Raw genomic sequence first — 16682 nt, forward strand, 5'->3', positions numbered from 1 at the left:
TTAATTATTTTTCTGGAAGAAGCAACTCATTTATGGAATTGAACATATTCGTGCCTTTCGACGGTATATAATTTGTGATTTTTGACGCATAAGCAATTGAAACTCATGCCGAGTAGGGGAGACCGGGGAGTGGGAAAAATGAAGTGTTTACTTACAGTTTTGTGATATTTAGGCGCGTAAAAAATCGTAACTCTTTACATTCTAATGTTTAAAAAAAATTAGTTAACTTTAGTTAACTCGCTACTTTCATTTCTTCTGTTAGAGTATAGGGGAAAAGACGGCTTTGGCAGGTTTTGTTCTAGTATTGTCAGGCAGGGGGGTTTTTGTCGACCGAATTTTATGAAATTTGGCACAATATTCTTTGATATGCAACCAGTCATAAAAAAAAACCCTGACAATAATAGAACAATACCTGCCAAAGCCGTCATTCCCCCTACTTACTTTTGATATAATTTTCTCGAGCATCTTCTCTTTTTTCGATGCTGCTTTTATTTGGGGAATCGGTAAAAAATGGTGACGATTGGTATTTACTAAGTTTTTAACTCGGCCAAACAGACCACACAAAAGTCATCTACTCCACGAGATGTTTTCGAGAACAATCACATTTTACAAACACAAAAGTGAGGTTACCCTAGAAACATTTATATCGTTTTGTAGGATTTTAAATACCCTCTCCAGCGTACCACGTTTTTAGAAATCTGATGAATATTGATTCGTGTAACAAATTTGACATTACCTTAACATAAATTTACCCACTCTCACAAAAATATAAAAAAACGTTGTCCTGAGCAAACAGAAACACTAAAATACCTGAAATTACATCCGTACATGACCAATCTAATACCTCACCCAAATCATTATAATTAGCCCTACATGCGCTTCAAAACGTTTTCACAAAAGCCACACGGTCAACCTGCCCCTTCGGCAAACCAGCCCCATTCTCCCCTACTTCCAAGTGAGTTTGGTCGCCTTCAAGTGACCAACCTGGGGCCGGTTTCGGTATGAACTCAATGCAGACATTTAAGGAATTGAATATATTGGTGCCGCTCGATGGCTTGAAATTCGAGATTTTTCACGAATAAGCGATTGGAGTACTGCCGAGTACTTTCAAGTAAGTAACCTTAAGGTCACTCCTCACGGAATCCAAGTTTTAAAGTGCTCGCGTTTTCGGGGGTACACCACTCGATACGGAAGCAACGCACAACTGTTATTTTTATTATTTCACGGATATTATTTCAAGCTAAATCAACAAAAATGACAGTTGTGCGCCGCCTCCGTATCGAGTGGTGTGCACCCGAAAACGCGAGCACTTTAAAACTAGGATTCCTGAAACATGGAAACTTGGAGAAGTGACCTTAAGGCGGTAAACCGGGAACCACTCCTGGTGTTGGCCCAAAGAAGACAGTTTTGGAATTGAGCATATTTATCCCGTTCGACAGTTTAACATTCCTGATTTTTCTCTCAGAATAAATTGGACATGATGCCGCATTCCTTGCCTTCAGGTGGCCAACCTGGAATTTATCTAGCTTTTTCCCAGTCAATTGGAAGTAGAAGTTCAAGGACTTTCTCTCTAATGATCAGATCTTCATTCTTTCTGGATTTAGAGCCCAATGGAAGCCATTGTTCCGGTACCATCATCACCTAGGACAAGTCGTCACCATATTGGCAGGTTGAACGCTGCGAGACTATGGAGCCTTAGTAAAATTTTGGTTTTATACTGGTTTTATAACATTAATGTAGAGAAAATTATGGTTTTCAAGAGCGTTATAAAACTTAAAATGTTACTTTGTATCTCATGCCACCCGACAAACAAAGTGGCGCTAGCGTTAGTTGTCAGCGTTCCTGAACAAGCCCGATTTCAAAGTTGAAGGAAGGATTGATGTTCTGGAGCATTTGATGAAAGTATGGGACCCAATAAAAAGTTCAGATTCGTTGATAAGGAAATGTGAAACAGAGCAACAGGAAATAATAGAGGAAATAAAATAATAGTTTCCAATAATAAAATAATAGTTTCCAATCAGTATGACCACAAAACTTTTAATTTTTGTTTCGGTTGCTAATCGATTGATTTTCGGCGAAAATCAATCGATTAGCAACCGAAACATAAAATCGCGGCGATCGATCCATCATTTGCCATCATCAGAAACTTTTAATTGTTGTTCATAGTAATTTAAAAATGTTTTATAGTTTCACTTTGAAGCTTTCTGTGAATATTGCGCGATGTTATATCCAGATAAAATGATAAATCCAAGACCGATTACAAAGATTTTGTCCATTTGATGAAATTTTGAAACTTCATGACAGATATTGTTGAGTGAATACTCTTGTACCCATTTGTAACTGTAGGTTTGAGTCCTATCCCTGTTTCCTAAACTTGGAAAACAAGTCCTAAACCTGTTTTTTAAACAAATCTTCCGCAAACTGTAAATATCGCAATGAGTTTCCAAATATAGTACCCGTTGGATGGAGGATAAAGTAAGCATTTAGCTGTAAAAGTAAGCACTTAACTTTATTTTACTATTAAAATCCATTCTGGCACATTTTTTAGGATTTCTCTAAAGCATTTTGGAGCAGACGTGATGATATCACGAAGTTTAAACTCATTAGAAATTGGTGTCCTGCATTTTTGATTTCTTGAAATTATGCAAAAAGGAGGACAACCGATTTTTATCGAAAAAAGAGGACATGTCCTCTTTTAGGATACCACATGGTCATCCTACTTGTACCTCGTATTGGTTGTTCAACATAGAAGAAAATTATATTATTTATGATTGACGTTTTACATGTTTTTCTTCGAGGCAACTAGGGAAAACATCTACTAGGGTAACACTACCTATTCCCGTCCCCGGCCATCATTACTCAATCCCTTTTCAATCAAATTACTTGATTGCTGTACATCACTAGAAGTTTGCAGACATCAATTATGTATTGAAAATCTTAAGAAATTTTGTGGGATTGCGACCGATTAATAAATATTGGGATATTTAAAGGGGTGCTGTTCAAGTGGATCTTTCCCCTATTGTCAGTAATTGTACAACAAACAAACTGTTTTTTCGCATCTTCGAACCAGCTTCGTACCATAGAATCGTGCACATAGCATTCAAAGGTGAATGGAATCAATCAGTGAGCAGATATGTCTATGTTAGAACATTTTGGCGTAGATACTCATGCAGTATTCCAAGCACGATTGATTAACAGAATAGGTATTTATTGCGAACCTAAATCAAATTGTTTGTCTAATAACCTAATTCTTTTCACAGCTATGACATACTTTTTGGGAGCCTACAGCATATGCAATGTAGTCAACCGAACTGATGTGTCCGTGAATACTTCGTTTAACAATGTTCCGATTATCGTGGTTCAATCGCATGACCTTATGCTGCCCGCCATAAATTTGGGATGTTCTGTATTCATCATTGATGAGGATTCGGTATTTTGGTTTTTGAACAACTTCATCGCACTGCACGATGCTGCTGAGTACCGACATCACACGAAGTATGTGGTAATAATGTTGAATTCCGGTTGCATTGATAAAACAGCCACGCTAAACGACATACAGAGTCACCCGGTTGTTCATGAATTGCCGAACTTACTGCTCGTAATAACGAAGAATTATGAATTCGAACTTCTCACACACTACTATACAGGAAATGGACCGGAATCCGTAGAATACCACCTGTTGGATGTATACAACGCAGCAAATAATTCCTTCCTTTATGGAAACTACCTCTTTCCGGATAAACTTATTAATTTATTGGGTAAAGCTTCGAGGGTGGCATCATTTCACGTAGTTCCATGGTTTATAATGCGTCCAGAGGTGAATGGAGTTGTGCGATACCGCAACCAGTCGTACATTACGGATGGATTGGATGGGTATTTGTTGACACAGTTCTGTCTGCGATATAACTGCACCTGGGAGCTGCACGTGGATCAGAAGAATCGATACGGTGAAATATTCGAAAATGGCACCGGCAATGGGCTGTTTGGTGCTTTGCTGGATCGCAAGGTTGATTTAGCTATCGGTGCTGTCGGTGGTTATTTTGGTGCTATTCAATACTTCAGCTTGTCGCATTCGCTCCAGCGGGTTGGAATAACTTGTCTTGTGCCGAAACCACAGTGAGTATTTATTTATCTTTGCCTAACTGCCTACATGGCTACATAATGTCATGTCCGTCGTCTTTCGTCAGAGGTCTTTTTTAGCTTAGTAGAAAAGCTCCTGTCCAGCATACTGAGGTCGTGGGTTCAAACCCCACCGAAGGAAAGTGGTTACTTACAATACATTCTTCAAGCTGAATTTTTCACATTCTGTGCATTTTCAAACATTGCACAATGGGGAAAATGTTGCATGTTTCGGGCAAAATTCAATAACTCAAAAGGCCGCTGAACGAAAATTCTGACCAAGAACTTTTCTTAAACAAAATTTTCCCAGGAATCGAATGGGGGTAGTTTCGGATGCGGCACGGCATTCCTAATAGGACTTTTTGGACGTTTTTCCCCAACTTCCCCCAGAACTTTGATATTATGAACGGAATGCAGCCGTTATAAGCAGTTTACGGCATATTTCTGATTGAATCTGAATGATTAGAATATTGTTGGGTAAGCGCAGTGTTATTCTATCTGGAGAGTATGTTAGTTTAAGGGGAATATGGGGTAAAATAGTCTCATATATTACATACATACAAATGAATTTCTGTCTGTCTATCTGATCATTATAGAGTCGGGAACTACTGAACCATTCGGCGTGAAAACTAGTATGCAGAGGTTTTTGGAGTCGAGAAGGTTCTTATGATACTTAGAGACCCCTACCTCTCATGGGGGGGGTGGGGGGTGGTGCGGTTGTTCCACATAAATAAAAAAAAAAATACAGCATAATTCGAGAACTAATCAAGCGAATGCAACCGAAGTTGGCATGTTAAGGTTTTTGAAGTCAAGAAATGTTTCCGTGGTGGTTCGTGACCCATCCCCCTTCTGGAAGGGGGGGCTCTCATACAAATGAAACATAAATTTCTGCATAATTCGGAAACTGATCAAGCAAATGGAACGAAATTTGGCATGCAATGGATATAATAGGCAAAAATTGTTTCCGTGGTAGTTCATGAGCACTCCCCTCTCTGCAAGGAGGGGAGGGGCATACTAATGGAATCGAAATTTCCACATTACTCATAAACTAATTAGGCAAATAGAACCAAATTTGGTATGTTAAGGTGTTTGAAGTTTGGAAATATTTCTGTGGTGGTTCTTGACCCTACCCTTCTGGACGAGGAGGCTCTCATACAAATGTTATTCATTGCAGCTAAAGACTTAGAAGATGCGATTGATTACTTGAATGCAGATTTGCATTCTTCAAGTAGATGGTGGAAGTACAACTAGTTAAAATTGAATTTACTAATATAAGTATATGATTATTTCTCGAAATCATTCAATTGATGATGTCTCGGTGAAAAGTGATGACGAGACACTGCGTACGAGAAATTGAATATCTTGGCATGATTAATGATGATAAATTGAAATTTGACCAACATATTGACAATGTCATCAAAAACATAGCCCAGAAGTTTGGACTTTTCTGTCGGCTGAAAAACGAATCAAATATTGTAAGTGCAATACAGATGTTGCAATCACTCATCTCTCCTAACTTGGACTTTTGTTCTTCCATTTAGTTTTTAGCAAATCAGATACAAATATCGCGATTGCGGCGTATGCAGAATAAGATTATGAGTTTCATTATAAGATGTAGCAGATTCACTTCCTTTACTTTTTTTGGATGCTTTGCGGTGGCTCTTAGTCAAGCAATTGTGCGTTGAACAATGGTGTTCATTTTCAAAGTAATTAACAGATTACTGCCTCGATATTTGGGTGATCAAATCGAAAGAGGAAGTGACTTTCATAGATATAACACTAGGAACGCGGAAGATATAAGAACATCTTACTTTTTGCATGGAGCTTCACAAAAAAATTTGTATTTAATTCAATTAGATGCCTACACATATCAAATGTGCAATTACATTATCATAGTTCAAGAGAATTGGTGTTTCACATGTAAAAGCTTTTTTTAAGCAGCTACTGAGTTGACTTTTTTAACCCTTTCAGGACGAATTTGCTAGTGTATGATATGATATCCCAGTAGGTTTATTGAGTTGATACGACTTCAATCATTATTCATACAAGCTATTACAGACCTTTTAGGTTCAACAAAACGTCCTGAAAACCCGTAACGATTGAACTACACTCAAACCTCCATGAGTCGATATTGAAGGGATCATTGAATCATGGAATTGACTTATTGTCATTGTACATCTTGACTCAAGATTATTTTGGAGCACCTTGGCCATTGGATTTCATGTTCATGGAAATTTGGATCATACCCCAAGTAACATTTTAAATTTTGTAACGCTCTTGAAGACCATAATTTATCCTACAAGGGTGTTATAAAACCAGTATAAAACCAAAATGTTACTAGGGTATGCTTAAGGCTTGTACGCGACAAAATCTGGACACCTTTAAACACGTATAACTTTTGAAATAGCTCATCAACAAGTGAATTATTTCGTAGATTGATGAATGTATGTCTGTACTTTCTGAAAATATATTTCTCATAAGTGTTACAAGTACGTAGTGAAAGATGGCGTCGGAGGAATTGCAGGTTCGGAAAAAATTGTGTGCAGTCGCAATTGAAATTCGGGTCTCTCGATCCAGAAACTGACTAAAAACATTTTGTTTTCATGTGAACACTGTTCAAAGCGTTTTAAAATTTGTCGATGCTTGTTTGACAACATCTAAAACGTTAGAGAGTAGAACAAAAACGGATTTTATGAGCCACCAGAAGGATACGAGCTCGAAACAAATTCTACTGAGGATGCCAGATCTTTCGGCAGGTATTATTTCTTTGAAAATTCAAATGTCACCAAGTTTCGTGCATACATCGAAGCATCGATAAGGAATGAAGCCATTTGAAGTAAAAAACGTACCGAAATAAACCAACAGCAGTTTATTTTTATTCTTAAAGTTGAGTGTCCAGATTTTGTCGCGAACAAGCCTTATTACACCGGATTGGGTAAATACCGATAATGAGGATATTGCGAAAGTCTTGATTGATCTGGAAGATACTATGAACTAAACTCAAGAGAATTCTAGGGGTATACCGACGATGAGGACATTGTAAAAGCCTTGATCAATCCGGTAGATACTCCAGAACGTTTTGTAGTTCCATGAGCATCTCGTATTGTAGAAAAAAGAGTATGCATGACGCGTATATGCTTATTGAACAAGAATGGGTGAATACCGACGATGAAAACATTGCAAAAGCCTTGAATGATCTAATAGATACCGTGGACTGAACTCCAGATCGTTTTGGAGTACCTTGAGCATCCCGTACTCAAGAAAATTGGATTTGCATTATGCGTATAAGCTTATAAAACCAGATCAGATGAATACCGACGATGAGGACATTGACTAAAACCTTGATTGATCTAATAGATACCGTGGGCTGAACTCCAGAACGTTTTGGAGTACCTTGAGCATCTCGTATTCAAGAAAATTAATCTCATGCATAACGAACTATCAAACAATGTGATTTAGGATTCACACACAGATCATTTGCATGCTCTCAGAAGCGAAATCTTTCCAAGGTTTCGGATATCAGGGTCTTCAGAGTATAGTCAAACTTTACCCCTGATATTTTTTCTGCAAAGCCAACAGTTTTGCTAAAGAAAGTGGTGACCTCTTCTGTGATTTTACACAGCCAGTTCATTTTTCACAGACGTTTACATGCCAAAATTTATTACATTTGCTTGATTAGTTCTCGAGTTATGCGGAAACTCCTGTTTCATTTGTATAACATCCCTTCTCCCCTTCTAGAGGTGGGAGGGGTCACGAACCACCACAGAAACATTTCTTGCCTTCAAAAACCCTCACATACCAAATTTGATTTAATTTGGTTGATTAGTTTCCGAATTATGCAGAAATTAATGTTTCATTTATATGAGAGCCCCCCATTTATTTGAGGGGAGGGGTCACGAACCACAACAGAAACATTTCCTGACTTCAAAAACCTCAACATACCAAATTTGGTTCCATTTGCATGATTAGTTTTTGACTTATGTGGAAATTCCGATTCCATTAGTATGGGAGCCCCCCCCCCTCCTTGCAGAGAGGGGAGGGCTCACGAACTACCACAGAAACATTTTTTGCCTATTATATCCACCACATGCCAAATTCGGTTCCATTTGCTTGATCAGTTTGCAGACATTATGCAGACATTTATGTTTCATTTGTATGAGAGCCCCCCCTTCCAAAAGGGGGAGGGGTCACGAATCACCACGGAAACATTTCTTGACTTCAAAAACCTTAACATGCCAACTTTGGTTGCATTTGCTTGATTAGTTCTCGAGTTATGCTGTTTTGTTTTTTTGTTTATTTATGTGGAAGCCCCCCCCACCTGAGAGGGAGGGGTCTGCAAGTATCATAAGAACCTTCTCGACTCCCAAAAACCTCTGCATACTAGTTTTCACGCCGGATGGTTCAATAGTTCCCGAGTCTATAATGATCAGACAGACAGACAGAAATTCATTTGTATGTATGTAATATATGAGACTATTTTACCCCATATTCCCCGTAAACTAACATACTCTCCAGATAGAATAACACTGCGCTTACCCAACAATATTCTAATCATTCAGATTCAATCAGAAATATGCCGTAAACTGCTTATAACTGCTGCATTCCGTTCATAATATCAAAGTTCTTGGGGAAGTTGGGGGAAAACGTCCAAAAAGTCCTATTAGGAATGCCGTGCCGCATCCGAAACTACCCCCATTCGATTCCTGGGAAAATTTTGTTTAAGAAAAGTTCTTGGTCAGAATTTCCGTTCAGCGGCCTTTTGAGTTATTGAATTTTGCCCGAAACATGCAACATTTTCCCCATTGTGCATTGTCATTAGTTTCCGCTTCTGGTGGTCAGTACTTGGAAATAAGGCATTAAACTTTGATTGAACAATGAACATAGTTCTACGGATTAGCTAAAAAAATCCAATCTTCTTTCTGTAAGCTGTATTAATATGCAGGCAGCAAAGGTAAAAAAGTAGTTTACATTGTTGTCGAGTTTATCTTATCGTTGTTAAGATTTATGCTTTTGAATTCCTGATGAAATTTGCACTTTGCGTTTTGACGTGATACACCTTGAAAAAGATTATTATACGCGCTTCGAATTCTAAATGATTAGCTTAGCTCGGTGTATACTGCCGCTAACCGCAAGTAGAGCACATTTGTATATAAAGGCCCATATACAGATGTGCTCGACTTACGGTGAGCGGCAGTATAATTAGGGGAAGGGGGGGCAATATGCCCTAGCTAAGCAAACACTGCTTTATTGTCTTATTTGTAACGCTTTTCATGGGCATTTTTACATTATGCATCAGTTAAACAAGATAGCTAGTTGACGCCATTCCAAAATTGGCAAAAATCTCAATCATATTGATAATATTTACATTTCAAAAAAGTGGTGATATTCTGTTGCCGAAAAACTCATGAGGCAAAACGCCTTTTAGCTGGCAGCTCCTAGGGAACAAAGTACCACGCGTCGGCGAATCAGCATTCTGGTATGGATAGTGCGTGGAGACGCAAGTACATTGTAGGTTAGTGCCACTAGGGCGTTTTGCCTCGCCAAAATGTTAGATGTTTCTTCAAAATGTGGAAATTTTCGGTTTTTCCGACCTTCCCATATACTATTTTGAAACTTTTTTCGCCAAACCTACATAATTTTAGATCTAGTTTTGTTACGGACATCCTAATGACAGTAAATATGAGGGAAACCACAAAAGGCGTTTTGCCTCGGGGGGGCCTTTTTGGGGCCTCTTCCCCTATTCGTGTTTTTTGCCTCATGACATGCTTTGATGTGAGTTTTTATGGCAAGATCTTTATCTTATACTAATGACACACTGGTGGTATTCGTACCATGGTACAAGTTGTACCACTAGTGTGTCACCTTGTACCATGCTGGTACAACGTGGAAAACCATGGTACAATATGTACTAGGGTATATAACCGTGGTACTTGTACTACCAGTGTGTCTTCAGTATTAAGCGACTTAGCCTATTCTTTTTCTTTTGCTGCAGTTAGAACCTAGTTGATGGTTGAATATTTTCTAAAAACATCCCATTTTCAGATTGGTGCCCCATTGGAAATTAATTTACTTGACATTCTCCAAATCAGTGTGGATGGCACTCGGTGCAGTATTCATAGCCGTGACGTTTTTCCTGTACTACTTAAATACATTGTTCACAAATCAACCTACGCATGGATTCTTATGGATCTTGTTCAAGGTACTCAGAACATTTGTACTTACTTCGGCTGATCTTCCTAAAAACAGTTCGGCAGAAGGTGCTATCATAGCATCACTTCTCATGTTTACCATCATCGTTGGAAACGTTTACATCGGTAGAATCCACAGCGTCCTTGCGTTTCCCCCTTACCATGCTCCGCTAGCTACAGTTAAGGATTTGGCCCTAAGTGGCATTGGGATAAATGCCGAACATGCATCATGGATGTATTCCCTGGATATTTCTGAAAACGTACCGTAAATAAAAAGTTTACTTGACAGAATAATCAATTTATTACATTTTCAGCCCCAAGACAAGATACTTTTGGAGAATTTTGAAGTAATACCCATCGAGCAACTGACCGATGTGATCAACCAAGGCCGAAAAGCTACCATGATAGCAGTGCTCGAGAATGGTCACGCAATGGTAGGCAGTTGGATCAATGCTCACAACGTTGAGCTTTATCGCATTATGAAAGAATCTCTGTACGTCGAATTCGAGGCAGGATATGCAACTAAAACATGGCCCTGGTTGGATCGCTTCAATTATTTGTCTTCATGGATTCGGGATGCCCATTTGTCCAAATACATCGAGCTGGTTGAGGTCTATCGCCACATGGACCATCGGGTGCAGATATCGATTGAGCATTCCAGAGATAGACCACCGAGTAAGTTGAAAAACATGAACGTAAGTGAGATTTCCGGGGCCTTTATGCTGCTTGGAATAGGATGTGCGACTGGTTTAGTCGTTTTTCTTTTAGAAATTGGAATCAACTACTTGTTTCTCTGTTCTAAATGAAACCAATGTTTGTACTGTTGTACAATTCTGTTATAAATGAAACCAATTTTGTACTTAGATGTATAAGAATATTCTATAAAACAGTATTTATTGTAACTTAGTTCATGTTAATTTTTTTCTCAAATTAAATTTGATAAATATCTGCACCAAGTATGAAGCCCATTTTGTAAAATTGAACAGAAACAGAAATCCATGTCACGGAAATCCAGGAAACGACAAGACGTAAAAATATCTAGGCCAGTTCAAGATAACACAGGTAGTCTTGTTAACTGTTCGTAGTTTCAGCGCGAGGTTTAACCCTGAAATTCATTATCTGGCAGATAGTGAATCCAAAAGGGATTATTCCCAAGGAGATAGCAACACTCCTGTTTGCAATATTCAGAATACGCAACGCAAATCTTGAAATAATTCTCTAAATCCAGCTAAACAACTTTCATTGCCACAACAAGTTCGGACTCAAGATGAATACACCACTAGGTGTTCCAATCTGTCTTCTTGGATTTTAGTATGGGAGAGCCAGCCGGTTTGTTTTCGTTTTAAACTGAAAATGATTTTTCCACCCCCGCCTTCTTCTCTTCCACAAACTTGGAAGATTGGAGCACCTATAATAATCATCTTGGTCGGACTTATCCTCCGCCAGAAATCCGTTGTAATTCACAACAATCCCAATCTCAGACACCAACGGTCTTATGTTGGAATTGTCTAAAGCAGGGACATATTTGGAGATCATGCAGAGAGCTAAAGCGTGTGTTTTGTTACGCATGTGGAAATATGAGTCGCAACACAAGAATCTGTGAAAACAATCATGCACAATTTAATTCTCAGACTGAATCAAACTCGACAAACTAGAGGTGAGGTGTTTCCAAACCGGTGAATTTTATTGCAGGAGTCACCCCACAATAGGTCGTTGCGCGCGGCAAACCTAACCTCACTATTTTGACAGGTACTGGTCCTGTTGCTTACGTTTCGGACTTTTTTTTATCCAAATTAAATCTGCATATTTCACGATGTTGAAGACATTCTGTACATTCCGCATTCAAATATTGGTAATTATTGATGAGTTTAGGTAATGATCGATCAGAAAATCCAAAGAATGATAGAAGTATCTCAAAATTAAACTAAAGTCGTCTGTAAACAACAGGACCAGTACCTGTCAAAGTCGTGCGTGACGTCACTGTGCAATGGAGTATACTCCAAGTGAGGGTCAATCCTATTTCGTGTCCTCATATTAAAGTTAGTATTCTAGGAACAGGCATTGTAGCTCTACTTGATTTCGGAGTCAGTGTGATAAGTAAGCTAAATTTGATGGGGAAGGGCCGTTTGGCCGAATACCGTTCGACCGAATGCCATTTGGCCGAAGGCCACTAGGTCGAAAGTTGTTTGGCCGAATATACCTTTTGGCCGGACAGACCATTTTTTGGCCGAAAGTCATTTGTCATTTGGACATTTTGGTCGAATAGTACATTTGGCTGAATAGGACATTTGGCCGAATAGGCCATTTGGCTGAACAAGACATTTGGCCGAAAAAGTCATTTAAAAATTGAGAAACGAAGTGTGAAAAGTGAGACGTTTCACTTTTCATTACTTATTTCTCACTTCTCACTATGAAAAGTGAGTAATGCGAAGACGTCTTACTTCTTACTTCTCACTCAAGCGCGAAGTGAGTAGTGAGACCTCTCTCTATGCAATTCGCTTTACTCGCTTTTTACAGTGAGAAATGAGAAATGAGTAGTGAGAAGTAAGACTTTCAGAAGTGTGAAGTTAGTAGTGAGTCGTCTCACTTCCCACTTCGCATAACTTTCTTTTCACAGTGAGAAGTGAGTAATGCGAAGACGTCTTACTTCTTACTTCTCACTCAAGCGCGAGGTTTCTAAGCCAGGTTACCATTTTTGCATTCGTATGTCATGAGGCTAACACGATGATACTTTTATGCCCAGGAAAGTCGAGACAATTTCCAAACCGAAAATTGCCTACACCGGCACCGGGAATCGAACCCAGCCACCCTCAGCATGGTCTTGCTTTGTAGTCGCGCGTCTTACCGCACGGCCAAGGAGGGCCCACCAGGTCCTGGTGTTGGATGGGACTTTAAACAAATTTGACCCGACTGATCGGGCGTCTGTTCACTAAGGAGGTGCGGCTCCAACAGCGTCTGTTCTGGCATCCAGCAGCTGAGTATGAAATGCTATTCCCCGGAAGCTATACCTAAGATGGCAGCCCCATCCCGGTGGATAGCGAATCTTGGGCCAACAATCTACTGTTCCCGAAACATCAATTTGTTCGAGAATCCGATAATGAAAGAATACGGACTGATTTTACGGCGACGACTCTTAGCGCGAAGCAACGGACACGAATAGGAACATAGAACGTTTTAACCCTAGCCCAGCAGGGTAAATTGGCACAACTTGCCAATCAGGCACGCTGCATGAAGCTTGAGATCCTGGGACTGAGTGAAGTTCGTTGATCAAAGTTTGTCATCGGGACAAGTTCTGGTATACTCTGGTTTACGAGGTGAACACGCACCCCGGCATCGCGGAGTTGGGTTCCTACTATAAGCGCTCAGCCACACTCTGCGCTTACGAATTGGGAACCAATAATTGAAAGGATAATCGTTGCCAGATTTAGAACACGGATCCGAAACCTTACTATAATCCAATGTTGTGCGCCAACCGATGCTGCCGACCTGCAAGACAAAGAGAACTTCTACAGTCAACTCAATGCCGTCGTAGATAGAATTCCGAAGGGTGATATCAAGATCTGTTTGGGCGACTTCAATGCGAAGATCGGATCCGACAACTCGACAACATTTTGGGACGCCATGGTCTCGGAGAAATGAGTGAAAACGGAGAGCTATTCGCAGAATTTTCGCTCAACTACTGCATCGTTTATTTCGTAATATCTGAGACACCGCAACTTTCCCGGTCGGCTGGTAGTCGCACGGTATCTTAGTGAAGGTACCCAAAAAGGGTGACCTGACTATATGCGATAACTGGCGAGGCATTATGTTGCTGTGTACCGTTCTCAAAGTTCTATGCAAAATAATCCTAGCCCGGATTCAGGAGAAGGTCGATGCGACTCTCCGACGGCAGCAGGCCAGATTCCGTGCCGGAAGATCCTGTGTGGACCATATTGTCACGCTCCGCATCATTCTGGAGCAGGTCAACGAATTCCAAGAGTCCCTTTACCTGGTATTCATTGACTACGAAAAAGCTTTCGACCGTCTCAATCACGAAAATATGTGGGGCGCCCTGAGACGCAAGGGGATTCTTGAGAAAATTATTGGCCTCATAGAGGCACAGTACGAGGTCTTTTCGTGTAGAGTGCTGCACAATGGGGTCTTGTCCGACCCTATCCAGGTCGTAGCTGGTGTGAGGCAAGGATGTATTCTATCACCGTTACTGTTCCTCATCTTAATCGACGAGATTCTGGTAGGTGCGATTGACCGTGAACCAAACCGCGGGCTGTTATAGCAGCCTATAACCATGAAGCACCTAAATGACTTCGAATTGGATGATGACGTTGCACTCCTCGCTCAATGGCGCTATGATATGTAGAGTAAGCTCAACGACCTTTCCGAGCGCTCCTCTTCGGCAGGCATAGTCATCAACGTCAACAAAACCAAATCGTTGGATATAAACACGGTGACCCCTTCCAGTTTCACAGTAGCTGGGCAACAAGTGGAGAATGTTGAAAGCTTCCAATATCTTGGTAGCCAAATGGCGCCAGACGGCGGTACCAAGATCGACATAGGCGAACAGATCAAGAAAGCAAGGGCTACCTTTGCGAGTTCAAGAAATATCTGGAAAAACAGGCAGATAAGTGAATGCACAAAAATACTAATTTTCAACTCTAACGTGAAATCTGTGCTGTTATACGCTAGCCAAACATGGTGTGTATCAGTGGAGAACACTTAACGGCTGCACGTGTTCATCAACAGATACCTGCGGTATATAATTCGGGCCTGGTAGCCTCACAACTGGATCTCAAACAACGAGCTCCAGAGGCCGATAGCAACAGAAATTCACACTCGAGTCGGCCACACTCGACGTATGAACGGAATCGAAATCTGTAAACAAGTATTAGACTGGAACCCAACTGGACATCGCAGCAGAGGCAGACCTAGAGGCTCATGGCGGCGAAGCCTCAATAAAGCAATAAAAGAAGTCAACCGAAATCTAATCTGGCAATATGTTAAAGCGATAGCTGGACAACGCCCAGTATGGAGATCTTTCAAGTCTGCCCTTTGTACCACCGAAGGTGTACAGTAGGGTGGCTCAAATTAGTATGGGAAAAACTTTGTTCAATTTTTTGATGGGCCGCCCTCTTATTCGGTTCTATTTGATGCCCTGATGCTCTGGACAAAATTTCAGCCAAATCGGTCAACGTTTGGGCGGTGCTAAACTCGTTGGAAGTTTATATGGAAAAATGTATGCAGAATCATCCAAAAACAGTAAATTGCAGCTGGACTACACAACTTACGATGAAGAACTATATGATACTCATTCAGATCTTGGAGAATTTAATACATAATGTTATGCAGAAAACCGCGAGAAGATTCGAGTTTGCCCGGCTAAGTTATTAGCATTTCTCTGCAGTGGGGTTTGAGCAAATTTCGTTTCTTTTACCTTTGAAAAGAAATAAATTCACCCTTACAACACTCCAGTAAAATGCTAATATCTTTGCGTAATAAACTCTAATCTTCTCGCGGTTTTCAGCATAACATTCTGTATTTTATTTTACAAGAACTGAATGAGTATCATGGTTCTTGATCGTAAATTGTGCCGTCCAACTGCAAATCACTGTTTTTGGATGTTTCTGCATACATTTTTCCATATAAACTTCCAACGAGTTTAGCACTGCCCAAACGTTGACCGATTTGGCTGAAATTTTGTCCAGAGCATCAGGGCATCAAATAGAACTGAATAAGAGGGCGGCCCATCAAAAAATTTGAAAAAGTGTTTTTTGAGCCACCTTACTGTACAGGGTCTAAAAGTAAGTAAGTAAGGCCAAATGTCCTATTCGGCCAAATGACCTTTTTGACCAAATAACCTATTCGGCCGGATGACCCCCCAGGCCAAATGGCTTTCGACACCATCACCACCACCAATGGTTAAACACCACCATTGAACTAAGCAGTGAATCAAATTGGGGGCAGCAGGGACTATTTCCAAGGGCTTGACGAGCCCTCCCCAGGCCATCTGCGAGTTGTGGCGCCTGCCTAGGATGTGGTGGGGTTTGACAGTGGGCCATGTTAAACCTCTATAAAAAGCTACATGTATCCGCAAGTAGGCTCCGCCAAAGCGACCGTGTGCCGCTCAAAGCACACAAGCCCAAGTCCTTGTGTCAGGTGGGATGCTAAACAGCCTTGACACGACGGCCCTCCGACGAGACAGGAGGTTTGCGCAGGCCCAATAAGCCGCCTTTAAAAACAACCATTACGAACGACATAGAAGCAGAGCATAAAATAATCACCTTCACGATAATCACCAAAATAATCACCAGCAACTTCGGACCGAATATTGACAAACGTCGCGTGACTATTCAAAACATAGAATGACTTACTCAGTTTTCT

General features: G+C 40.4%; 1 protein-coding gene across 1 annotated transcript; it reads left to right on the forward strand.

The window, feature by feature from the left end:
* Positions 1 to 3133: 3133 nt before the first annotated feature.
* Positions 3134 to 14503, forward strand: LOC134221840 (uncharacterized; the record flags this gene model as incomplete). Its single annotated transcript, XM_062701014.1, has 5 exons — positions 3134 to 3203; positions 3261 to 4116; positions 10162 to 10567; positions 10622 to 11081; positions 14496 to 14503. Coding segments are annotated over exons 1-5 (1800 nt in total), but the record flags the coding sequence as incomplete, so codon positions are not given.
* Between the last annotated feature and the right edge of the window lie 2179 nt (positions 14504 to 16682).

Source organism: Armigeres subalbatus, chromosome 3, assembly GCF_024139115.2.
Source record: "Armigeres subalbatus isolate Guangzhou_Male chromosome 3, GZ_Asu_2, whole genome shotgun sequence".
NCBI classification, from domain to species: domain Eukaryota; kingdom Metazoa; phylum Arthropoda; class Insecta; order Diptera; family Culicidae; genus Armigeres; species Armigeres subalbatus.